Source organism: Delphinapterus leucas, chromosome 6 (genome assembly GCF_059928025.1).
Source record: "Delphinapterus leucas isolate spDelLeu-1000000601 "Yukka" chromosome 6, BTC_Dleu_Yukka2, whole genome shotgun sequence".
In the NCBI taxonomy this organism is placed as follows: Eukaryota; Metazoa; Chordata; class Mammalia; order Artiodactyla; family Monodontidae; genus Delphinapterus; species Delphinapterus leucas.
Genome location: NC_143134.1, coordinates 10,615,816 through 10,642,884, shown reverse-complemented (window position 1 = coordinate 10,642,884; position 27,069 = coordinate 10,615,816). Strand labels below are relative to the sequence as shown.

The 27,069-nt window shown below is 43.4% G+C and overlaps 2 protein-coding genes across 12 annotated transcripts in view; one reads left to right on the top strand and one right to left on the bottom strand.

Annotated features, from left to right (window-relative positions):
• The window catches only part of LOC111171140 (kynurenine/alpha-aminoadipate aminotransferase, mitochondrial), a 38,003-nt gene extending 23,185 nt beyond the window's left edge, over positions 1 to 14,818 (top strand). For both annotated transcript variants that reach the window (XM_089912698.1, XM_089912699.1), the window contains 2 exons: positions 1,329 to 1,430; positions 2,341 to 14,818. In XM_089912698.1, the coding sequence (XP_089768824.1) occupies positions 1,329 to 1,430; positions 2,341 to 2,382 (144 nt within the window). In that variant the 3' untranslated portion in view covers positions 2,383 to 14,818. The remainder of the gene's footprint in view (positions 1 to 1,328; positions 1,431 to 2,340) is intronic.
• LOC111185348 (uncharacterized) overlaps positions 1 to 27,069 on the bottom strand; it is a 315,714-nt gene that overhangs the window by 272,276 nt on the left and 16,369 nt on the right. For 5 of the 10 annotated variants that reach the window (XM_089912700.1, XM_089912701.1, XM_089912703.1 and 2 more), the window contains exon 2: positions 3,501 to 3,629. The gene's annotated coding sequence lies outside the window, so the exon portion shown is untranslated. Of the gene's footprint in view, positions 1 to 3,500; positions 3,630 to 12,209 lie in introns of those variants that run through there. The other 5 variants (XR_016393461.1, XM_089912705.1, XM_089912704.1 and 2 more) reach the window with 5 other exon arrangements.

Sequence of the window (27,069 nt, the reverse complement as noted above, 5' to 3'; positions counted from 1 at the left end):
AGAAGACCTAAAAAGACATTTCTCCAAAGAATACATACAGATGGCCAACAGGCACATGAAAAGATGCTCAATATCACTAATTGTTAGAGAAATGCAAATCGAAACTACAATGAAGTATCACTTCATACTGGTCAGAATGCCCATCATCAAAATGTCTACAAATAATAAAGGATGGAGAGGGTGTGGAGAAAACAGGACCCTCCTACGCTGTTGGTGGGAATGTACAATGGTGCAGCCACTATGGAGAAAAGTATGGAGGTTCATAAGGAAACTAAAAGTAGAGTTACCATATGATCCAGTTATCCCACTCCTGGGAATATATATGGAGAAAAGTATAATTCAAAAAGATACATGCACCCCAATGTTCATTGCAGCACTATTTACAATAGCCAGGACATGGAAGCAACTTAAATGTCCATCAACAGAGGAACAGATAAAGAAGATGTGGTACATATATACAATGGAATATTACTCAGCCAGAATTACTCAGAATGAAATAATGCCATTTGCAGCAACATGGATCAACCTAGAGATGATCATACTAAGTAAGTCAGACAGAGAAAGACAGATATCATATGATATCACTTACGTGGAATCTAAAAAAATGATACAAATGAATTTATTTACAAAATGGAAATACACCCACAAACATAGAAAGCAAACTTAGGGTTACCAAACGGGAAAGTGGGGAAGGGATAAATTAGGAGTTTGGGATTAACATACATACACTATTATGTATAAAATAGATAACCAACAAGGACCTACTATATAGCACAGGGAACTATACTCAGTATTTTATAATAACCTACAAGGGAAAAGAATATGAAAAAGAATAGATAGATCGATAGATATACATATACATATACACATATGTATAACTGAATCACTATGCTGGATACCTGAAACTAACACAACATTGTAAATCAACTATAGTTTAACTTAAAAAAAATGAAATATTTTTAAAAATGATATTTCATTGGATTTATTTTACTTTTCTAGTTATGTTAAACATTTATTCATGTTTATTACCATTTCTATTTCTTGAATAAGCTGTCCTTGTCCATTTTAAAGTTTTTCCTGTTTCTGTGCATTCTTTATAATATATGGAGAAGAGGTAGAATTGCTGTATTTATGTAAACACAGGTTTCTATGCTTTTAGTTTTATTATATGACATGCAGTAATTTTATATAAATTGATTTTTCTCTTGTGATTTCTTTCATTGCTTTTTAAGTTTAAAAGTCATCCTCCACTCTGAGATTAGATTCACCTATATTTTCTTTTAGTTTTCTTTAATGGTACATCACCTGTTTTCCATAAACTCTCTTAGATATTCATGCTTCCTGGATATCATTTCTACCCTGATAGTTCAGCTCCTTGCCCCTACTTCAGAGCATCCTTCTCTTTAGCTTCTCCAGAGCAGATGGACATGGTGAGTACAATATTCTCTTTAGAGTAAAAGTAGATATCCATTTATTTTTTGTGTTCATTTTGTGAGTTACAACATTATTTGATAGCTTCTTGGGTTTCTGCAAAATGGGTATTAGTTGGAAGTCACAAACTACCATTCAAAGAAGTTGCCAGGCTTCTATAGACAAATGATGCGACCAAGTTGGAGTCGAATAGATTTCAGACCTGCTCAACAGTGTTGGCAGATTATCAACAAGTTACAAAGAGAACCTCTTTCGCTCCTTCTTGGAATTAACATGAGCCATAGTACAAATTCATGAAGCCATCCATCTCTATCTCTGGTGGAAGGGTCAAATAGAATAATATGAATGATTGGAGTTAAGTAATTGCTTAATCATAAAGTCCAGCTTTAACCAGGATTACAGGAAACCAAGAAGCAAGTTCCTAAGAACTGTGTGTCGGGAACCCACAGAAGAGCCATAAACTGAAGAGTCCAGGAAGTGTAAGAAGAGTGTATACTTATCCTTGGAGATGGGCTGTCTCCGGCTGTGTTCTTGATTGACTTCCTTTCTCATGTCATTAAATATGCTTTTCATAAGTTATATATGCATAGAGCTGGACAGCTGAAACTATACAGAAGGCATGTGCAGGTGAGAGAGTATATGAAAAAGATAATTCGTGTTCTGGGAGAAGATGATGATCTTGAGGGAATAAGGATTTGAAAAATTTTCTGGGCCTCTGATGTGCTTCCGTCTACGTATATTAGTGGACATGACGGCCTCTGACCCAGATAAAACTGAGGTTAATCCTGACTTTTCACTGTCTGATCTCAACCTAAGATGGATACTCTTTGTTTAAATTTCTCAAGTTATGACAGACTTTTCCTAAACAACAGCCTAATTTTATTAATTCTTCTCTCTGTTCGCTTTTAGGCCTTCCAGGGATTAGCCCAATTTATAAAGGAATCTTTATGAAGAAATCCAACTCTTCATAGCACTCAGTTTTCAGATAAATTATTTCTATGTTTTAGCAGGAAGAAATGATTGTTGGTGTTAGACTTACAGATTGGGTTTCACCAAACATGTCATATCTGTAGTAATTTAACTAGACAACTTTTAAAGTGCCCTTGAACCCATCAGATTGCCAAAATATATTTATAATCCACATATACATGTTGATAAATTTTCAACCCCCCAAAAGTACTTTTATCCTGGATTTTATTGTAAAGATTTTTATAGTTGCTTTATCATTTCCCATAAATTTTCTTTGAAAATAACACTTTTACAGTAAATTATTTGTAAGCAAACAATCTTGTTCAAAACAGTATATAATGTGAACTTTTCCTATTTTGAAGAAAATGTAATGAGAGCTTTTTGCAAAAATTGTTAGTATTTGACTGTTATACATAATTTTTAGTAAGAGTATCACAGATATTATGTTATGGCATAGAAATTCAGTTAAAATAAAATTCTGAATCTAAACATACATAAAGGTGTGCCTATTAATTCTAAGTAAGGAGGAGAGATTAAGGACTGAGAAAAAGGTACTACATTGTATTTTTATGAAACTACACAACTTTCAAAAATGCATTCTTATCAGTTACGTAATTTCAATCTACTAGACTCCTTTGAGGTACTTAGGATATACTTGTAATGATTTTCTTTCTCACCTTTAAGATCTTTATTTTCCCCATCTGATTATTAAATATATGCTCACTTAATTTTTTTCAAACAACCCAGTAAGTATAAGGAATAAAGTAAAAGCCACTGGGTGTCTCACCCCCAACGTTCATATCCATCCTTTTAGATGTTTTCTATGCATGTACATGTAATATGTACAAGAATGGGATCTTATTAGCACAGTATCATAAACACCCTGTATCCATTTTCTATTGCTGTAGAAGAGTTTACCAGCATTCCAAGACCCAGTCCTTGTAAAGTTATGTGGTCCTCTGAGGAATTAGGAAGTTTACCTCTTTATCATTCCCACCATCCTTGTGTATATAAACATCTCCATCATGGTTATTATTTTCCCAGCATCTGAATGCCATGTTATACCTCTGGCAGCTAAAGTTCTTGAACAAAAATCTTACCTTAAAGCTCAAATCCAATTGGCTGGCTCCAAGCCTGGATCCCCTTTCTAAGACAAGGGGTGGTGGTCCTTTGGGAGACTGGAGACACGCAGGCAGCAGAGGACAGCTGAGATGGGGGAGCTGACGAGCCTGTGAAGTGGGATAAGAGAGAGGAAAGTGCAAATTAATTCATAAAAGTAAAACCGGCCTTCCATGTATTTTATTCAGTGGTTTCCAACAAGAGCCAAACTGCTCAGCCTGGGCTATACACAGGAGGGCCTATTTTTTCTTGTTAAGTCCCCGACATAGGGGAGTTGATGTACAGCCCCCTTTCAAGCTGGGAAACATGCCCTCTAACGACAGTCTATGGGAATCTGCTTCTTCATAGGAAAATAGCAAGGCAGAGACAGGATGCGCAGGAGATGGGCAGGCTGCCCCCTTATCACTCAGGGTTCACTTTCATTGCCAGAGATTTCCTGCCTCTCAAACGTTAAAGCACCACAGACAGGAGCCTCGCCTGGTGCCTTTGCCCTTGTGCGTCTTTCCAAGCTGGGAACGCTGTCTGGCAGGATCCAGAAACACTAACAGGTTTGTAGTCTTTGACACAGCGTATCAGATGCTGTGGCTTGGCTCAGAGGCTGAGCTCCTTCCTGTGTCTTTGAGCTCTGGAAGGTGAAATGCCACATTTCCAGATGGCCTTGCAGACACAGCCCCAGGTGTTAGCTCTGTCCCCCAGACGCCTGCGTTCAGAACTGAGTCAGGAGGCAAGAGGACAGGATATGGGGTTCCCGTCTCCCGGCACAGCTAAGGCAGCAGGACCTCACAGCAGGCCACTGCCCGGCTGGGTGAGTCTGCTTCTTCTGGCAGAAATAGGGAAATGCGGGGCTGGAAACTGTCCCCAGCCCTGTGGAAAACGCTCCATCCACATTTTCAGTCATGCCAACCATTTGGAAACCACGGAATACATGATAAAAATGTTTTTTGCTTCAACTAGCCAGAGTAGTTTCCGTTATCTGCAACTGAATGCCCACCAGCCCAGGTATGTCGGGGTCTCTAAGACCACCCTTGGGCTTCATGGGTCGCTGGAAGGACTCAGAGGACCAGAAGTTGTTCTATTCACAGTTACAGATTATTATAGCAGAAGGATAGAGCAAAATCTCAAAGGGAAAGTCACGTGGGCAAAGTCTGGGGGAAACCAGACACAAGCTTCCGAGAGTCCTCTCCCAGCAGTGCCACGGGACTCACTTAATTCCTTCAGCAAGGATGGGTGACGCCGTGGCTGCAAGACTGCCCCACCTGCCGCAGAGGGAGAGCAGGTGTTCAGCATAAACCACCTGCAGAAACCATGACAGCAGGGATCAGCCCCCAGGCATGCAGAACACTCCTCCAGTCTGTGTACCCCGAGAGCTCGGCCGTCAGGAGCCAGCCAAGGGCGGACATGGAAGCAGCCCGTTCCTGGGTATGTGCATGGTCCCAGGGACCCAGAGCTGCTGCCTTAACCCTCTCCTGCCCACCAGGAATCCCACTTCTGGACAGGTAAATATGCAAGACACTAAAAACTACAAAGAGAGTAATTGTAATTTAAAACAGCCAAAACCTGGGGGTGGGAGTAGAGGTTTGGTGACTAGAGGTCTCACGATAGGAAGATGTTACATCAATTATGGTTCATCCACTTAACTAAGTTTTAGGCCACCACTAAACACCAGTATGGTAAAATGATTATATGGGATGAAAAGTCAGGGTATAAAAGTGTACACAAACTGTTACCTCACTGCCCGATGTACAGTGAGGCCAAACAATACCAAAACATTGGAGTTTGGAGCAGACAAAGGTTTACTGCAGGGCACCGCAAGGAGACGGATGACTCAAGCCTTAAAAACCCTTATGTCCCTGAAAGCTTTCAGCAAAGCCCCCTTACAGGAAAGGTGAGGGAGGGGCGTAGTTAGTTGTTGCAGGCTTCTTGGTGTCAGATCCGTTGTTGTTGAGGTCGGGTCATGGTCAGGTCACAATGTTCCTGTAAACCTCCCCCACATGCCGCAGAGCTGCTGGGCCCATGAGCCATGGCCGCAGAGCCTGCGTGCCCGGAGCCTGTGCTCGGCAACTGGAGAGTCCACGGCAGTGGGAGGCCCGCGTACAGAAAAAAAAAAAAAAAAAAGAAAGGTCAAGGTCCCAAGGCTCGACTTTCGCCCTCCGAGGTCCAGGCTCTGGCTAAAAGGAAGGGGTCCCTGCGGGGGGCTGGGGAGGGGGTGCATACCCTGCCCTGGAGCCTTCGTCCAGCACCAGGTCTGGGTCCTCCCACCAGTGCCCAGGCTCTGCTGAAGAGGCAGATCTCAGTTGGCGGCACCCTCAGGGCCGGGTCCCCAGACCCTGCCCAGCCGTCATCACTGAGGGAGCCAGGCGCCCAGAACCCAACTGGCCCTCAGGCTCCTCAGGCCACACAGATGACAAAGTCAGGTCCTGCACACTCTGTCCCATCCAAACTGCTGCTGCCATTAGTCACAGTGGCGGGGATGGGGATGAGGGTCACCGCCGCCTCAGGGCCTGGGCCGGGCCAGTGGGTGGCCTTGGTGAGGGCTCTGCAGCCCTGCAGGACACAACCCCAGTCTGTTCCCTGGGCCCCCCAGCTCACCTGCCAGGCCCGAGGCCGGGTGAGCTGGAGGGCCCCAGGGAGAAGGCCAAGATCCGCCTCTTACCTCACTCTCGCCTGAGGAGCACTGGCTGAATGGGCCCACTAACGGTGGCTCATTGACAGCTGGTCACTTGGGGGAGGGGCCCATAGCGGTGCCAACAAATGGTCGAGTGGGACCTCTGACACAGCTCTAACCATGGTGTTTGTGGTCTCCCGGTAACCACTGCCTGGTAACAGCATGGGGAGGGGGTGATAACAGCAATGGCTGGGCTAGGGGCTGCACGCTGCTGTGCTCTATTACAATTCCCCCGTTTTCTTTGATACTCCTCAGTCTTGCGGAGAGCACGTGGGTATGTTTTGGACAGAGTGGCTAATCATAAACTCGGCAGAGGAATTCGGTTTTGGTGGGACTTGGTCTCCACTTCCAATCCTGTTTCAACCTTCCCCAAGTCTTTCAGGGAATCGGACGATGACTGCTCTAGCTAATTCCTGCTGAAATGGGGTGTAGTCCTACCTTGATTTGGGGAATGGATACCACGTTGGAAATATTCCCAAGTTCCAAGTCCTGGATCCAAGTCTTATATAAGAAAGATCTTGCATAAGGGATTCAGGAAAATAAGACTGAAAACCAGTCTGGATCTTGCACTCTGTGGGAGACTGGTTGCCAGATAGCCAGACTCACAGAAGTATAATTTACCAAATTACTGTAAGTCATGAGTAACTTGAAGGGAAGGGCTTCCCTATATCTGGAGAACACAGATCCAAATCAGGAATATTCCAGACAAAACCCATAAACATAACCATATACACCAGTTTACACAATAACCAATCCTTTTACTTTTTATGAAGCCATCGGATCTTCCATTAGGATTTTAAATTTCTTACTCAGTTCAGCGGTATATCTGAAATTTACTCTAGATCTGTGTTTGTCAGAAAGTGTTTCCTATGAATCTTCTTGAAAATGAAGCACTTTAACATCTTTATTAGATTATAATTGCTTTACAATGGTGTGTTAGTTTCTGCTTTATAACAAAGTGAATCAGTTATACATACACATATGTCACCACATCTCTTCCCTCTTGCATCTCCCTCCCTCCCACCCTCCCTATCCCACCCCTCTAGGTGGTCACAAAGCACCAAGCTGATCTCCCTGTGCTATGCAGCTGCTTCCCACTAGCTATCTATTTTACATTTGGTAGTGTATATATATCCACGCCACTCGCTCACTTCGTCCCAGCTTACCCTTCCCCGTCCCTGTATCCTCAAGTCCATTCTCTAGTAGGTCTGCATCTTTATTCCCATCTTGTCCCTAGGTTCCTCTGACCATTTTTGTTTCTTTTTTTAGGTTCCATATATACGTGTTAGCATACTGTATTTGTTTTTCTCTTTCTGACTTACTTCACTCTGTATGACAGTCTCTGGGTCCATCCACCTCACTACAAATAACTCAGTTTCATTCCTTTTTATGGCTAAGTAATATTCCACTGTATATATGTGCCACATCTTCTTTATCCATTCATCTGTTGATGGACACGTAGGTTGCTTCCATGTCCTGGCTATTGTAAACAGAGCTGCAATGAACATTTTGGTACATGACTCTTTGAATTATGGTTTCCTCAGGGTATATGCCCAAAACAGGGATTGCTGGGTCGTATGGTCGTTCTACTTTTAGTTTTCTAAGGAACCGCCATACTGTTCTCCATAGTGGCTGTTATCATTTACATTCCCACCAACAGTGCAAGAGTGCTCCCTTTTCTCCACACCCTCTCCAGCATTTATTTTTTCTACATTTTTTGAAGATGGCCATTCTGACCGGTATGAGATGATATCTCATTGTAGTTTTGATTTGCATTTCTCTAATGATTAATGATGCTGAGCATTCTTTCATGAGTTTGCTGGCAATCTGTATATCTTCTTTGCAGAAATGTCTATTTAGATCTTCTGCCCATTTCCGGATTGGTTTGTTTGTTTCTTTGTTATTGACCTGCTTGTAAATTTCAGAGACTAATCCTTCGTCAGTTGCTTCATTTGAAAATATTTTCTCCCATTTTGAGGGTTGTCTTTTCGTCTTGTTTATGGTTTCCTTTGCTGTGCAAAAGCTTTTAAGTTTCATTAGGTGCCATTTGTTTATTTTTGTTTTTATTTCCATTTCTCTAGGAGGTGGGTCAAAAAGGATCTTGCTGTGATTTATGTCATAGAGTGTTCTGCCTATGCTTTCTTGTAAGAGTCTGATAGTGTCTGGCCTTACATTTAGGTCTTTATTCCATTCTGAGTTTATTTTTGTGTATGGTGTTAAGGAGTGTTCTAATTTCATACTTTTACATGTACCTGTCCAGTTTTCCCAGCACCACTTATTGAAGAAGCTGTCTTTTCTCCACTGTATATTCTTCCTCCTTTATCAAAGATAAGGTGACCATATGTGCGTGGGTTTATCTCTGGGCTTACTATTCTGTTCCATTGATCTAGACGTCTGTTTTTGTGCCAGTACCATACTGTCTGGATTACTGTAGCTTTGTAGTATAGTCTAAAGTCAGGGAGCCTGATTCCTCCAGCTCCATTTTTCGTTCTCAAGATTGCTTTAGCTATTTTGGGTCTTCTGTGTTTCCATACAAATTGTGGAATTTTTTGTTCTAGTTCTGTGAAAAATGCCAGTGGTAGTTTGATAGGGACTGCATTGAATCTGTAGATTGCTTTGGGTAGTAGCGTCATTTTCAAAATGTTGATTCTTCCAATCCAAGAACATGGTATATCTCTCCATTTATTTGTATCATCTTTAATTTCTTCCATCAGTGTCTTATAACTTTCTGCATACAGGTCTTTTGTCTCCTTAGGTAGGTTTATTCCTAGATATTTTATTCTTTTTGTTGCAATGCTAAATGGGAGTGTTTTCATAATTTCACTATCAGATTTTTCATCATTAGTGTATAGGAATGCCAGAGATTTCTGTGCATTAATTTTGTACCAGCTACGTTACCAAATTCATTGATTAGCTCTAGTAGTTTTCTGGTAGCATCTTTAGGATTCTCTATGTATAGTATCATGTCATTTGCAAACAATGACAGCTTTACTTCTTTTCCGATTTGGATTCCTTTTATTTCTTTTTCTTCTCTGATTGCTGTGGCTAGAACTTCCAAAACTATGTTGAATAATAGTGGTGAGCATGGGCAACCTTTTCTTGTTCCTGATCTTAGAGGAAATGTTTTCAGTTTCTCACCATTGAGGATGATGTTGGCTGTGGGTTTGTCATACATGGCCTTTATTATGTTGAGGAAAGTTCCCTCTATGCCTACTTTCTGGAGGGTTTTTATCATAAATGGGTGTTGAATTTTGTCAAAAGCTTTCTCTGCATCCATTGAGATGATCATATGGTTTTTTCCTTCAATTTGTTATTGTGGTGTATCACGTTGATTGATTTGGGTATATTGAAGAACGCTTGCATTCCTGGAATAAACCCCACTTGATCATGGTGTATGATCCTTTTCCTGTGCTGTTGGATTCTGTTTGCTAGTATTTTGTTGAGCATTTTTGCATCTATGTTCATCAGTGATATTGGCCTGTAGTTTTCTTTCTTTGTGACATCTTTGTCTGGTTTTGCTATCAGGGTGATGGTGGCCTCGTAGAATGAGTTTGGGAGTGTTCCTCCCTCTGCTATATTTTGGAAGAGTTTAAGAAGGATAGGTGTTAACTCTTCTCTAAATGTTTGATAGAATTCGCCTGTGAAGCCATCTGGTCCTGGGCTTTTGTTTCTTGGAAGATTTTTTTTTTTTTTTTTTGCAGTACGCGGGCCTCTCACTGTTGTGGCCTCTTCCGTTGCGGAGCACAGGCTCTGGACACGCAGGCTCAGCGGCCATGGCTCACGGCCCCAGCCGCTCCGCAGCATGTGGGATCTTCCCAGACCAGGGCACGAACCCGTGCCCCCTGCATCAGCAGGTGGACTCTCAACCACTGCGCCACCAGGGAAGCCCCTGTTGGAAGATTTTTAATCACAGTTTCAATTTCAGTGCTTGTGATTAGTCTGTTCATATTTTCTATTTCTTCCTGGTTCAGCCTCAGAAGGTTGTGCATTTCTAAGAATTTGTCCGTTTCTTCCAGGTTGTCCATTTTATTGGCATAGAGTTGCTTGTAGTAATCTCTCATGGTCCTTTGTATTTCTGCAGTGTCAGTTGTTACTTCTCCTTTTTCATTTCTAATTCTATTGAGTCTTCTTCCTTTTTTTCTTGATGAGTCTGGTTAATGGTTTATCAATTTTGTTTATCTTCTCAAAGAACCAGCTTTTAGTTTTATTGATCTTTGCTATCGTTTCATTTCTTTTTCATTTATTTCTGATCTGATCTTTATGATTTCTTTCCTTCTGCTAACTTTGGGCGTTTTTGCTCTTCTTTCTCTAATTGCTTTAGGTGTAAGGTTAGGTTGTTTATTTGATATGTTTCTTGTTTCTTAAGGTAGGCTTGTATAGCTATAAACTTCCCTCTTAGAACTGTGTTTGCTGCATCCCATAGGTTTAGGGTCATTGTATTTTCATTGTCATTTGTTTCTAGGTATTTCTTGATTTCCTCTTTGATTTCTTCAGTCATCTCTTGGTTATTAAGTAGTGTGTTGTTTAGCCTCCATGTGTTTGTATTTCTTGCAGATTTCTTCCTGTAATCGATATCTAGTCTCATAGCGTTGTGTTCGGAAAAGATACCTGATACGGTTTCAATTTTCTTCAATTTACCAAGGCTTGATTTGTGACCCAAGATATGATCTATCCTGCAGAATGTTCCATGAGCACTTGAGAAGAATGTGTATTCTGTTGTCTTTGGATGGAATGCCCTATAAATATCAATTAAGTCCATCTTGTTTAATGTATCATTTAAAGCTTTTGTTTCCTTATTTATTTTCATTTTGCATGATCTGTCCATTGGTGAAAGTGGGGTGTTAAGTCACCTACAATGATTGTGTTACTGTCGCTTTCCCCTTTTATGGCTGTTAGTATTTGCCTTGTGTATTGAGGTGCTCCTATGTTGGGTGCATAAATATTTACAATTATTATATCTTCTGAAGATGAAGCGCTTTTGCAAAGCATCAGCTTAACTGTCTATTAAAGACTTTAAAAGGCAAAGTTAAAGATCTGATTACAATGGTTTGCCAAAGAAGCTTAATCAAGTTGCAATGATATAACCAGACTTATGGCTGATAGATTATACCAGAGCATATCTACATTTCTGACACTTTATAATATCTATAGCAGTAACGTTTATCTGTACTGGATAATCTTAGAAGGCTTATCACTCCTTTGACAATGCTTCCCAAGTAATTCAATACACCAAATAATACTTACTAAATATTCCTCCTTGACATGACTTAAGGGCCCCCTAAAGAATCCCAAAGTTAGCTGGAGGTCAAAAGAACCTTAATTAAAATTTGATATTTGGGAAGTTTGTCAAAATGTTTCAAAACACTTGGTCAAATAAGATCATCAGTCACTGTAAGACAATACTTGTTTCTTATCCAAAGTGAGAAGAGATCTTAAAAGCAAATACAGATCACTTAAAGGCAAGGAAGTTCATATAACCTCTTATCAAAAGCAGCATTCTAAATAAACTTGTACTCTTAGCAGAGAGGAACCAAATCTACTCTTGCACCGCTTACTTTTTTTTTTTTTTTTTTCTTGGTATGCGGGCCTCTCACTGTTGCGGCCTCTCCCGTTGCGGAGCACAGGCTCCGGACCCGCAGGCTCAGCGGCCATGGCTCACGGGCCTAGCTGCTCTGCGGCATGTGGGATCTTCCCGGACCGGGGCACGAACCCGTATCCCCTGCATCAGCAGGCGGACTCTCAACCACTGCACCACCAGGGAAGCCCGCAGAGCTCACTTTTAATAACAAAATCTATTTACCTAATTTTAATGTAATCTCAGCCCAACCGTGCACAAAACTCCATTTTTACTCAAAACACAGATCCTACTTCCTCACTTTATACTGAAAATTTTTTCATTCGATTTTTAGTAGCTTTAATTACATATATAGATTAGAATCCTCAACTCTTAAACACCTTAATTTTTAGAGAAAACCAAGAGGCAAGTAATTGTGAACTGTTTGTCATTCCAGCATTTTGATTGGAAATTTATGCTTTAGTTTTTCTCTCCTAAGAAGACAAAGGTAGATAAAGTTAGATTTGCCCAGCAACCAGCGTTCAAATATTTTATCCTATTTGAAATGACCCAGATAGTCAATGAATGCTTGTCATTTAACTTAGTTCAGTTTCAAGTTACCAAAATCTAGATAGGCTATTCTAGATAGACTTAAAGTTTCATCATATCAAGTTATTTTCCTTGCTGACAAATTTGCAACAGATATAAGGTCTTATTTGATTTCTAATAAAGCTAGGTACAACAGAAATGTTATACTTAACAAACCAACAAGCTTAAGCTAGCTGCAATACCAGATCAGATATCAACCCAGATCATGAGGCCCTGAAATTCATTTTGGCCAATTTTCTAAGTATTAGGAAGTATTTAATTTGTAAGCACTTACTTTAGAGTCAGTTAAATAGAGCTCATTTACAAGTTAATTCAGCAGTATTATAACCAAAAATGGTCCAAATCTGGAGAATGCCCCTCAAGGCGCTGCATTTGGGAAACAAATCTGAGTTTCCCATAGCCAGCATACCTAAACACAAGACCAAATCAAACATACACACAAGACCAAATCAAACGTACACACAAAGAACAAAGTCTACTTCCTACAGGACAAAAACAAAAGGGTGAAGTTCAACAATTTCCTTAACTTTTTCAAACAAAGATCCCTCTTTTTAACAACAAACAACATGCAAATGGAAAGATAGGGAATCGTGACCACAAATGTCATGGCAATTCACCTGGTAAATGCAAAACCAAAAATAAATGTTGGAATAAGTTTACTTAGTTAACTTCAAGCTTTTTCCAAGAAATATTTTTATTTTCTCAGGGTCAGAATTCTGAAAAAAAAGCATTTCATCAAGCCAGCTTTCTCTAACTGCATAGGCAAAAAAAAACCAGTTTTGGAATTCCAAAAGAGTTTCATCTTAACCAATTTTTCTTTAGAGTGTAAAAAATACAGTGCTCATGCAGTGTTTAAAAAATCTTCTTTCTGGGCTTCCCTGGTGGCGCAGTGATTGAGAGTCCGCCTGCTGATGCAGGGGACATGGGTTCGTGCCCCGGTCCAGGAGGATCCCACATGCCACGGAGCGGCTGGGCCCGTGAGCCACGGCCACTGAGCCTGTGCGTCCGGAGCCTGTGCTCCGCAACGGGAGAGGCCACAACAGTGAGAGGCCCGCGTACCGCAAAAAAAAAAAAAAATCTTCTTTCTTTTATGCTAGGGGCACTATAAGATGGAATAGAGCTCTGATTATCACAGCAGGTGTTATCAAATACCAAACAAACAAATGCAGTGCAAAACGGTCTCTCAGGATCACAGTTCCCTAGCACCAAAAAGGAGATTCCCACCCACTGCAAATGGGAAATCCCAACCAAAGCTCCACCACAGGCAAAACCGAACATAATGGGAAAGGATACCTGGTGTCATCACACTTGAGCTCCGTTTTTCACCAAAGACGTCTCAACAAGCCAATGCAAGTACTGATTCACACACATACAATATACAAATAACAAACACGGTCCCACAAACAAAAGCACAAGCCAGAGCGGCTCACCCCAAAATGACATATACAAAAACACAAACAACAAATAAGCTACAGTCGCATAGACAGAAAATCAGAGGAAGTGTAGTCTAAAATTCCACTTCCACTCCCAGACAGAGGCCTCCAAACAGAGTGGTCCAGCTCTCAAGAGAACGGACCCAAAGTGGCTCACTTGCTGCAAGAGAAGCAGCCCAAATGGAGTGGAGAGAATTCCCAGCCTGCGCAAGCTGGAGTGACTTACCCCCAAGAGACACCAAATGTGGACCACAGCTCCGGATGTTTCCCTGCTCCCAACAGCCTCGTGCACTGGGGCGGCCGACCTCTATCAGGGAGAGCCCCTCCGAGTTCCCTGGAGCAAATGAGCTCCAGCAGCTGCTGGGAACTCAGGAAAGGGGCTGCCCCTGGCTGGGGTCCACTGGCCACTGGCACAGACATCCTGGCTGGCTCGCTATAATTGTTACCAAAACACAAGTCCATGTGCCTCATACACAAGAGAGGCCAAACAATACTGAAACATCAGAGTCTGGAACAGAGAAAGGTTTATTGCAGGGCCATGCAAGGAGATGGGTGGCTCATGCCTTAAAAATCCCAAACTCAAGCTCGAGGAGAAGATGGCAGAAGAGTAAGACACGGACACCTCCTTCCTCCCCACAGATACATCAGAAATACATGTACACGTGGAACTGCTCCTATAGAACAGGTACTGAACGCTGGCAGAAGACCTCAGACTTCCCAAAAGGCAAGAAACTCCCCACGTACCTGGGAAGGGCAAAAGAAAAAAGAAAAAACAGAGACAAAAGAATAGGGACGGGACCTGCCCCAGTGGGAGGGAGCCGTGAAGGAGGAAAGGTTTCCACACACTAGGAAGCCCCTTCGCGAGCAGAGACTGCAGGTGGCGAAGGGGGTAAGCTTCAGAGCCACGGAGGAGAGCGCAGCAACAGGGGTGCGGAGGGCAAAACAGAGAGATTCCCGCACAGTGGATCGGAGCCGACTGGCACTCACCAGCCCTAGAAGCTTGTCTGCTCCCCTGCTGGGGTGGGCCGGGGGGGGGGGGCTGGGAGTTGAGGCTTGGGCTTCTGTCGGATCTCAGGGAGAGGACTAGGGTTGGCGGCATGAACACAGCCTGAAGGGGGCTACTGGGCCATGGCTAGCTGGGAGCGAGTCTGGGAAAAAGTCTGGACCTGCCGAAGACGCAAGAGACTTTTTCTTGCCTCTTTGTTTCCTGGTGCGCGAGGAGAGGGGATTAAGAGCGCTGCTTAAAGGAGCTCCAGAGACAAGCATGAGACGCCAAGGCTGCTGCTGCAGCCACCAAGAAGTCTGTGTGCGAGCACAGGTCACTATCCACACCGCCCCTCCCCGGGAGCCTGTGCAGCCCGCCACTGCCAGGGTCCCGTGATACAGGGACAACGTCCCCAGGAAAACGCACGGCACGCATCAGGCTGGTGCAACGTCATGCCGGCCTCTGCCGCTGCAGGCTCGCCCCCCACTCTGTACCCCTCCCTCTCCCCGGCCTGAGTGAGCCTGAGCCCCAGAATCAGCTGCTCCCTTAACCCCGTCCTGTCTGAGCAAAGAAAAGACGCCCTCCGGAGACCTACATGCAGAGGCCGGGCCAAATCCAAAGCTGAACCCCAGGAGTGAACAAAGAAAAGAAAGGGAAATCTCTCCCCGCAGCCTCAGAAGCAGTGGATTAAAGCTCCACAATCAACTTGATGTACCCTGCATCTGTGGAATACCTGAATAGATAACAAATCATCCCAAATTGAGGAGGTGGACTTTGAGAGCAAGATATATTATTTTTTCCCCTTGTCCTCTTTTTGCGAGTGTGTATGTGTATGTCTCTGTGTGAGATTTTGTCTGTATAGCTTTGCTTTCACCATTTGCCCTAGGATTCTGTCCATCCATTCTTTTTTTTTTTTGACTTTTTAAATTTTTTTCATAATTTTTATTTTAGTAACTTTATTTTATTTTATCCTTTCTTTCTTTCCTTCCTTCCTTCTTTCCTTCTTTCATTCCTCCTTTCCTTCTTTCATTCCTCCTTTCCTCCTTTCTTTCCTTCCTTTCTTTCTTTCTTTCTTATTTTTTCTCCCTTTTATTTATTCTGAGGACTCAGTGCTGTGTCTCTGAGGTGGGAGAGCCAACTTCAGCACACTGGTCCACAAGAGACCTCCCAGCTCCATGTAATATCAAACGGCGAAAATCTTCCAGAGATCTCCATCTCAACGCCAAGACCCAGCTTCAGTCAACGACCAGCAAGATACAGTGCTGGACACCCTATGCCAAACAACTAGCAGGACAGAAACACAGCCCCATCCATTAGCAGAGAGGCTGCCTAAGATCATAATAAGGCCACAGACACCCCAAAACACACCACCAGACGTGGACCTGCCCACCAGAAAGACAAGATCCAGCCTCATCTACCAGAACACAGTCAGTAGTCCCCTCCACTAGGAAGCCTACACAACCCACTGAACCAACCTTAGCCACAGGAGACAGATACCAAAAACAACGGGAACTACGAACCTGCAGCCTGCGAAAAGGAGACCCCAAACACAGTAAGATAAGCAAAACGAAAAGACAGAAAAACACACAGCAGATGAAGGAGCAAGGTAAAAACCCACCAGACTTAACAAATGAAGAGGAAATAGGCAGTCTATCTGAAAAAGAATTCAGAATAATGATAGTAAAGATGACCCAAAATCTTGGAAATAGAGAAAATGCAAGAAACATTTAACAAGGACCTAGAAGAACTATAGAGGAAACAAGCAATGATGAATACCACAATAAATGAAATTAATAATACTCTAGAAGGGATCAATAGCAGAATAACTGAGGCAGAAGAACGGATAAGTGACCTGGAAGATAAAATAGTGGAAATAACTACTGCAGAGCAGAATAAAGAAAAAAGAATGAAAAGAAATGAGGACAGTCTCAGAGACCTCCAGGACAACATTAAATGCACCAACATTCGAATTATAGGGGTCCCAGAAGAAGAGAAAAAGAAAGGGACTGAGAAAATATTTGAAGAGATAATAGTTGAAAACTTCCCTGATATGGGAAAGGAAATAGTTAATCAAGTCCAGGAAGCAGAGAGTGTCCCATACAGCATAAATCCAAGGAGAAACATGCCAAGACACATATTATTCAAACTATCAAAAATTAAATACAAAGAAAACATATTAAAATCAGCAAGGTAAAAACAACAAATAACACACAAGGGAATCCCCATAAGGTTAACAGCTGATCTTTCAGCAGAAACTCTGCAAGCCAAAAGGGACTGGCAGGACATATTTAAAGTGATGAAGGAGAAAAACCTACAACCAAGATTACTCTACCCAGCAAGGATCTCACTCAGATGTGATGGAGAAATTAAAACCTTTACAGACAAGCAAAAGCTGAGAGAGTTCAGCACCACCAAACCAGCTTTACAACAAATGCTAAAGGAACTTCTCTAGGCAAGAAACACAAGAGAAGGAAAAGACCTACAATAACAAACCCAAAACAATTATGAAAATGCTAATAGGAACATACATATCGATAATTACCTTACATGTAAATGAATTAAATGCTTCCACAAAAAGACACAGACTGGATGAATGGATACAAAAACAAGACTCATATATATGCTGTCTACAAGAGACCCACTTAGACCTAGAGACACATACAGAGTGAAAGTGAGGGGATGGAAAAAGATATTCCATGCAAATGGAAATCAAAAGAAAGCTGGACTAGCAATTCTCATATCAGACAAAATAGACTTTAAAATAAAGACTATTACAAGAGACAAAGAAGGACACTACGTAACGATCAAGGGATCAATCCAAGAAGAAGATATAACAATTGTAAATATTTATGCACCCAACATAGGAGCACCTCAATACATAAGGCAAAAACTAACAGCCATAAAAGGGGAAATCAACAGTAACACAATCATAGTAGGGGATTTTAACACCCCACTTTCACCAATGGACAGATCATCCAAAATGAAAATAAATAAGGAAACAAAAGCTTTAAATGATACATTAAACAAGACGCACTTAATTGATATTTACAGGACATTCCATCCGAAAACAACAGAATACACATTTTTCTTAGGTGCTCATGGAACATTCTCCAGGATAGATCATATCTTGGGTCACAAATCGAGCCTTGGTAAATTGAAGAAAATTGAAACCGTATCAGGTATCTTTTCCGACCACAACGCTATGAGACTAGATATCAATTACAGGAAAAGATCTATAAAAAATACAAACACATGGAGGCTAAACAACACACTACTTAATAACCAAGAGATAAGTGAAGAAATCAAAGAGGAAATCAAAAAATACCTAGAAACAAATGACAATGAAAACACGACACTAAACCTATGGGATGCAGCAAACGCAGTTCTAAGAGGGAACTTTATAGCTATACAAACCTACCTTAAGAAACAAGAAATATCTCAAATAAACAACCTAACCTTACACCTAAATCAATTAGAGAAAGAAGAACAAAAAAACCCCAAAGTTAGCAGAAGGAAAGAAATTATAAAGATTAGATCAGAAATAAATGAAAAAGAAATGAAGGAAACAACAGCAGAGATCAATAAAACTAAAAGCTAGTTCTTTGAGAAGATAAACAAAATTGCCAAACCATTAGCCAGACTTATAAAGAAAAAAAGGGAGAAGACTCAAATCAATAGAATTAGAAATGAAAAAGGAGAAGTAACAACTGACACTGCAGAAATACAAAGGATCATGAGAGACAGCTACAAGCAACTCTATGCCAATAAAATGGACAACCTGGAAGAAATGGACAAATTCTTAGAAATGGACAACCTGCCGAGACTGAACCAGGAAGAAATAGAAAATATGAACAGACCAATCACAAACACTGAAATTGAAACTGTGATTAAAAATCTTCCAACAAACGAAAGCCCAGGACCAGATGGCTTCACAGGTGAATTCTATCAAACATTCAGAGAAGAGCTAACACTTATCCTTCTCAAACTCTTCCAAAATATAGCAGAGGGAGGAACACTCCCAAACTCGTCCTACGAGGCCACCATCACCCTGATACCAAAACCAGACAAAAATGTCACAATGGAAGAAAACTACAGGCCAATATCACTGACGAACATAGATGCAAAAATCCTCAACAAAATACTAGCAAACAGAATCCAACAGCACATTAAAAGGATCATACACCATGATCAAGTGGGGTTTATCCCAGGAATGCAAAGGTTCTTCAATATACGCAAATCAATCAACGTGATACACCATATTAACAAACTGAAGGAGAAAAACCATATGATCATCTCAATAGATGCAGAGAAAGCTTTCGACAAAATTCAGCAGCAATTTATGATAAAAAACCTGCAGAAAGTAGGCCAAGAGGGAACTTTCCTCAACATAATAAAGGCTATATATGACAAACTCACAGCCAACATCGTCCTCAGTGGTGAAAAACTGAAACCATTTCCACTAAGATCAGGAACAAGAAAAGGTTGCCCACGCTCACCACTCTTATTCAACATAGTTTTGGAAGTTTTAGCCACAGCAATCAGAGAGGAAAAAGAAATAAAAGGAATCCAAATCGTTAAAGAAGAAGTAAAGCTGTCACTGTTTGCAGATGACATGATACATACATAGAGAATCCTAAAGATGCTACCAGAAAACTATTAGAGTTAATCAATGAATTTGGTAAAGTAGCAGGATACAAAATTAATGCACAGAAATCTCTGGCATTCCTATACACTGATGAAAAATCTGAAAGTGAAATTAAGAAAACACTCCCATTTACCACTGCAACAAAAAGAATAAAATATCTAGGAATAAACCTACATAAGGAGACAAAAGACCTGTATGTAGAAAATTATAAGACACTGCTGAAAGAAATTAAAGATGATACAAATAAATGGAGAGATATACCATGGTCTTGGATTGGAAGAATCAACATTGTGAAAATGACTCTACTACCCAAAGCAGTCTACAGATTCAATGCAATACCTATCAAACTACCACTGGCATTTTTCACAGAACTAGAACAAAAAATTTCACAATTTGTATGAAAAACAAAAGACCCCGAATAGCCAAAGCAATATTAAGAACGAAAAATGGAGCTAGAGGAATCAGGCTCCCTGACTTTAGACTATACTACAAAGCTACAGTAATCAAGACAGTATAGTACTGACACAAAAACAGAAATATAGATCAATGGAACAGGATAGAAAGCCCAGAGATAAACCCACACACATATGGTCACCTTTGATAAAGGAGGCAAGAATATACAGTGGAGAAAAGACAGGCTGTTCAATAAGTGCTGCCAGGAAAACTGGACAGGTTTTACATACCGTAAAAGTATGAGATTACAATACTCCCTAACACCATAAAGAAAAATAAACTCAAGGGCTTCCCTGGTGGCGCAGTGGTTGAGAGTCCACCTGCCGATGCAGGGGACATGGGTTCGTGCCTGGTCCGGGAGGATCCCACATGCCGCGGAGTGGCTGGGCCTGCGAGCCATGGCCGCTGAGCCTGCATGTCCGGAGCCTGTGCTCCACAGCAGGAGAGGCCACAACAGTGAGAGGCCCATGTACCACAAAAAAAAAAAAAAAAAAAAAACCTCAAAATGGATTAAAGACCTAAACGTAAGGCCAGACACTATCAAACTCTTAGAAGAAAACATAGGCAGGACACTCTATGACATAAATCACAGCAAGATCCTTTTTGACCCACCTCCTAGAGAAATGGAAATAAAAACAAAAATAAACAAATGGGACCTAATGAAACTTAAAAGCTTTTGCACAGCAAAGGAAACCATAAATAAGACGAAAAGACAACCCTCAGAATGGGAGAAAATATTTTCAAATGAAGCAACTGACAAAGGATTAATCCCCAAAATTTACAAGCAGCTCATGCAGCTCAATAACAAAGAAACAAGCAACCCAATCCGAAAATGGGCAGAAGACCTAAACAGACATTTCTACAAAGAAGATATACAGATTGGCAACAAACACATGAAAGAATGCTCAACATCATTAATCATTAGAGAAATGCAAATCAAAACTACGAGATATCATCTCACACCAGTCAGAATGGCCATCTTCAAAAAATCTAGAAAAAATAAATGCTGGAGAGGTTGTGGAGAAAAGGGAACCCTCTTGCACTGTTGGTGGGAATTTAAATTGATACAGCCACTATGGAGAACAGTATGGAGGCTCCTTAAAAAACTAAAAATAGTACTACCATATGACCCAGCAATCCCACTACTGGGCATATACCCTGAGAAAACCATAATTCAAAAAGAGTCATGTACCACAATGTTCATTGCAGCTCTATTTACAATAGCCAGGACAAGGAAGCAACCTACGTGTCCATCAACAGATGACTGGATAAAGAAGATGTAGCATATATATACAATGGAATATTACTCAGCCATAAAAAGAAATGAAATTGAGTTATTTGCAGTGAGGTGGATGGACCTAGAGTCTGTCATACAGAGTGAAGTATGTCAGAAAGAGAAAAACAAATACCGTACGCTAACACATATATATGGAATCTAAGAAAAAAAAAAAAAGGTCATGAAGAACCTAGGGGTAAGACGGGAATAAAGACACAGACCTACTAGAGAATGGACTTGAGGATACAGGGAGGGAGAAGGGTAAGCTGGGACGAAGTGAGAGAGTGGCATGGACATATATACACTACCAAATGTAAAACAGATAGCTAGTGGGAAGCAGCCGCATAGCACAGGGAGATCAGCTCGGTGCTTTGTGACCACCTAGAGGGGTGGTATAGGGAGGGTGGGAGGGAGGGAGACGCAAGAGGGAAGAGATATGGGAACATATGTATACGTATAACTGATTCACTTTGTTATAAATCAGAAACTAACACACCATTGCAAAGCAAGTATACTCCAATAAAGATGTTAAAAAAAAAACAAAACCCAAACTTGAGTGGTTCGAGTTCCTTCTAGTGTCCCCCCGCCCTGCCCCGCCCCCCCATCCCCACTCACCCTGAGGACTCAGGTCCCACACACTTGGAGAGGAGGCCCAGACCCCGTGGCCAGGCCAGTAGCCTGATCTCTTTTCCTTTGTAGCTCTTCCCACAGTAAGAAGTAATTCTGTGTGCATTTGTTAATTGATGTTCTCTCCCAAGCCCTCATCTCTGAGGACAGGAGCTATGCCATGCTCCTCTTGGCTGCGTCCTCGAGGCCTGCAAGAGAGCCTGGCTGAGGGCAGGCCTCCAGTAAATATGCGTTGCCACTGGGTTGTGTACTTTTAATGAGGAAGTTTGTGGTGTGTGAATTACGTCTCAACAAAGTTATTTTTAAAAAGACATTACCATTAAAACAAGTAAACTAATTAAACACTAAAGAGAATTACTATACGGTGGCATTTAATGTAGTTAGAAAAAAAGTTTGAGTTGCATGTCTACTGACATGGGAAAATATTCAAGAGACACCATGCAAAAGAGTTTTGCTAAAGCAGTTTATTTATACAATATGACCCCGGTGTTTTTTGTTTGTTTGCTTTTGGGGGTTTTTTTTTTTTGCTTAACAAAAGGATATATCCACATGTTTAACCAGTATTTTTGAATGCCCATATTTGTGGGCACAGTTATAAGTGTTTCTGACCCATCAGTGAATAAAGACACTTGTTATCATGGGGCTTACGTTCTAGCACGGGAGGTTTACCACAAATAATAAGCACAACACACAAGTATATCATATAGCCTGTGAGATGGGACAAAGGGCCATGGGGGGGTCACCTGACAGAGAGGGTTGGGAGGCTGGCGAGGAACACGGTGCAGCCGGAAATTAAGGTGCTAGCCTGCTCCTTGAGAAGGTGAGCAAAAACTCAAGTGGGCATTAGCCAAGCGGGTGTCTGAGGGGGTAGCAAGACCCCAGGTTTGAGCCTCTTCGGTTCAGGGGACAGCCAGGGCACCAGTGTGGCTGCAGCAGAGCAAACAACAGGGACCCACTGGGAGAGGAGAGTGGGGTGGCCAGAGCACCTTGTTGCCGTGGTGAAGACAGTGGCTTTCACTCTCAGGGAGTGGGAGAGCCATGGTGGGATTGTGACCACAAGACAGAGAGGACCTCCAGTTTGAGTGGGTGGCTCTGGCTGTGGAATTGAGGGCAACAGGCAGGGAGGCCTGTCCAAAGGCTACTACAGTAACCCAGGCCCGGGAGGATGACGGCTCGGACCCAGCAGAGGGCAGACAGGTCGTTAGGAGAGGCTGCTGTCCAGGTTTTTAAGAACAGAGCCAAGGAGGTCTCCTAATGGACTGAATGTGAGGGGTGACAGAACGAGGAATCAAAACCCCCAGTTTTTTGTCTAAGCAACCGGAAGTGAAGCTGACAACCACAAAGATGAAGCAAAGGATGAAGCCAGTTTGAAAGAAAGAACTGTGGCTTAGCCTTGGACGTGTCACTTTTGAGGAGCCTGCCAGGCATCTGTGCGTCACTGTCTGCAGTGGCCTCTCTCAAAGTATCTGCTGACCAGAGGCCGGGAACCCCTTCCCCGGAATCCCTTCTCCATCAGTCAGCCGATGAGAGGCCTCAGATATGAGGCCCAATTCCCTGGGAGTGGTTGTAGGCAGAGGGAGGTTGGCAGTGGCTTCTGAGTGAGCTCTGTGATAACTGCCCACATCTGGGTTGCTGGTGGGTGCCTGTTACCCACAGCATCTTTTTTTTTTTTAATTTATTTGTTATGTATTTATTTATTTTTGGCTGCATTGGGTTTTAGTTGCTGCGTGCGAGCTTTCTCTAGTTGTGGCGAGCCGGGGCTACTCTTCGTTGCGGTGCGTGGGCTTCTCACTGCAGTGGCTTCTCTTGTTGCAGAGCACGGGCTCTAGGCATGCGGGCTTCAGTAGTCGTGGCATGCGTGCTCAGTAGCTGTGGCTCATGGGATCTAGAGCGCAGGCTCAGCAGTTGTGGCGCACGGGCTTAGTTGCTCCATGGCACGTGGGATCTTCCTGGACCAGGGCTCGAATACTCCCATCATCTTCAGGACAGTATACTGCAGGAGCCTGAGGGAGCTGGCCGGAGGACCCTGACACCTGGCGGCTTCCAGTGTGTGCTTGCTGCAGGTGAAACAGAGCGACAGCTTGGCTGACTGACCCTCCCCGAGGCCTTCTCACCATGGGCTCAAGTCCCAATCCCTTGAACAATCTATGTACTCAGAACGCAGAGAGCACCATCTCTTTTCCTGACAGAACACCCAGATGGAGGCATGGATGAAGTGGCTGGAAGTGTCCACCTGGAGTCTGGAGAGACGTTGGGGCTGGAGGTGAGCCTTGGGGTTACCCAATCAGGTCCGGCTGCTTACCACTCAAAAATCAACACTCGAGAGAGAGAGAAATGTTGCTAGAAAGGAGAGTTCCTTTAATCCGGATGCTGGCAACGTGGGGAGATGGTGGACTCCAAGTCTCCCCAAAACCGCCTCTGAGATTCTGCTCGCCATGGTAGTTTTAAGGGAAGGAGGGGAGTAATCTCAGTTAATCACTGAGATGGGAGGTCAGGGTCATCGCCGTCCCCCACTGTGTACAGGCTCGTGGAATCCTCGTCATCTTCCTCTAGATGTGCTCTCGATCACAAGTTTGGTCACACAGTTCATGCAGGAGATTACTGGAGCGGACGCTAGGGAAGAGATCTGGCCACTATTAATTACTGATTCTTCATTTCTACATCTTTGATCTACAGAAAGAACGGACAACTTTAGGCAAAGTATCGTGTGATGAGAAGACCTGAAAGGTGTGCTTGGGCCGGAGATGAGGAGAGCATGGGGTGCCTGGTGAAAAGTCACGATACAGCTCTGCTAAAGTGACAGGGAAAGGGGCTTCCTGCTGAGGGCGGTTTCCTGCAAAGAGCTGCTTACAGCGGGCGCCGTCAGCAAATGGCAGCATCTAAACCACCTTGAACTTGAATGACTACCAGATAGAGAGAGACGAGAGTTAGGAACTGAGCCTGGGGAAGCCGACACAGACAGCTGCAGCGAGGGGGCGGCCAAGTCAGACCAGGAGGAGGAAAGAGGCGAAGAGCCAGGCCAGTGTGCGCTCTGGAAGCCAGAGGACAAAGGGCAAAGGTCAGGAGGGAACACCCGTCGTGCCCAGTGCTGCTGAGGTCAGGTGGCGCCGAGGACCGACCCATACGTCATGCAGAGCAGGGTCACCGGTGACCTGGACGAAAGCAGCTTCGTGGCGTAGAGGCGGCGTGAAAAGCTGATTGGAAGGGGCTTGGGACACAGTGGGAGGGGAAGACCCCACACAGCTGTGTTCACTGTAAACACCTGGCGACGTGTAGGAAAATGTGAGCGGGCAGTGTGCCCTTGTCAGGAAGTTCCAGGTGAGGTCCCGTCCCCAGCACCCCTTTACTGGGGAGCTAAAAATGACCATGCAAATCCGTCTATAATAAGTGAAAATACAGTGATCAACATCCCCCTCCAAATGCTTCAACCACAAGCAGCCCGCGCTGGCCTGAGGCTGACTGAGTCCCGGGGGCTCAGGTCTGAGCCATAGAAAGTGTAGGTCAAATTCAATTCCAGTACATAACAGTTCAACTGTTGCAAAGTTAACAGTCCCCAGGCGGTGCCCACCTTCTCCTGATTCCCAACAAGACCAGACGACGCACATCCAGCCTACTGTCCCCTAACTTCAGTGATGCGGCACTGTGAAATTGATGAGGCCCCTGACAACTTGAAGATTCTTTTCAGTAATTCAAACAGACGTTTACGGAACCCTTTGCGTGCAGCAAGAACGCGCTAAACGCCACCTTTAAGGAGATAAGCGGGGTTGCCGAGGGCTTACTCTACACTGCGGCCACGTTCACCCAGGATGGGCACAGTGCCAGCCACACCCACACCCGTCAGCTCCACTGAGAAGCAAGCGAAGCAGAAATTTCAGGCACCTGAAGCTCGGAAGGCCTAAAAAAGGTAAAAACCTGGGGAAATCCAACTGTAACACAACACATAAAACAGCCGCGGAAGGGACCTTATTACTGGGGTTGACACAGTCAGGGGACTTTCTCGCAGGGCTCTGGACAGGGTCCTGTCCTGACCTCGTGCTCCCAGCACCTCCCCTGGTCACTGTGTATGGTTATCACTTAACACTTACTGCACTAATTATCTCCCTTGCTCTTTCCTGAGTCATGACAATTACCCCTCTTTCCAGCAAATACAAAGTCACGTTTAATGAGTGCAGACGCATCAACAGCCGAATCAACATGGAGAAGCTTCAAATGCTCGCAGGACCCACCGACGTTTCTCTCCAGCCTCAACGCGGTTTCTATGCTGTTCATGGTGATGCCCTAAACATCCAGTCCCTGGGATTGCAGTCTGCCTGCCCACGAAGCGGGTCTTCAAAGTACAACAGGGAAGAAAAAGAGAACTAAAAGCCAGGTTGGGTGACACAGATGAGGAGAAAAGTCACAGGGCTGTATCTTGGCGAGTCTTTGAACTGCTGACGATGGACACACACGGCAGAGTCTTACAGTCAGGAGGCCAAGTGCTTTCCCACAATTACCTGACTTAATGCTCAAGGCATTAAGAGGAGTCACCAGCCCTACTTCACAGATGAGGAAGCCGAGGTTCTGGGACACCTGGGGGATGAATGACCCTGGGCTGGGCTCAGGGCCAGACAGAGGAGTGGGGGAAGCCCAGCTGGGGTCCGCCACGGGGACATGGCGGCTGCACCAGTGTGTGTGTGCAATGTGGTCAGGAAAGAAGAGGTAGAGGAGTGAGACTCTGCAGGAGGGTTGGCTGCATTTACGGGCCGACTTGGCACACAACTGCTCAAGAGAAAGAAGCCTGATTGGCACTTGGACTCTGTATCAAAGGGCCAGAAATATACAGCCCTAGATTTATCATCAACGGTCATCAGAAGGGAAGAATAAACATGAAAGGCTTGTGGGAATGACAATGGTTAGGATGTTCAAGCTTCAATAATTCATGACAGCCTGGGAAATCTCAGAAGTCCATATATAGGATTGCTTCAAACTGTATCACATTCTTTTTTTTCTTAAGTTATATTTATTTATTTACTTTTGGCTGCGTTGGGTCTTCATTGCGGTGTGCGAGGTTCTCATTGCAGTGGCTTCTCTTGTTGCGGAGCACGGGCTCTAGGCGCATGGGCTTCAGTAGTTGTGGCACGTGGGCTCAGTAGTTGTGGCTTGCGGGCCCTAGAGAGCAGGCTCAGTAGCTGTGATGCACGGGCTTAGTTGCTCCGTGGCATGTGGGATCTTCCCGGACCAGGGCTCGAACCCGTGTGTCCTGCATTGGCAGGCGGATTCTTAACCACTGCGTCACCAGGGAAGTCCCACATTACATTCTTTGG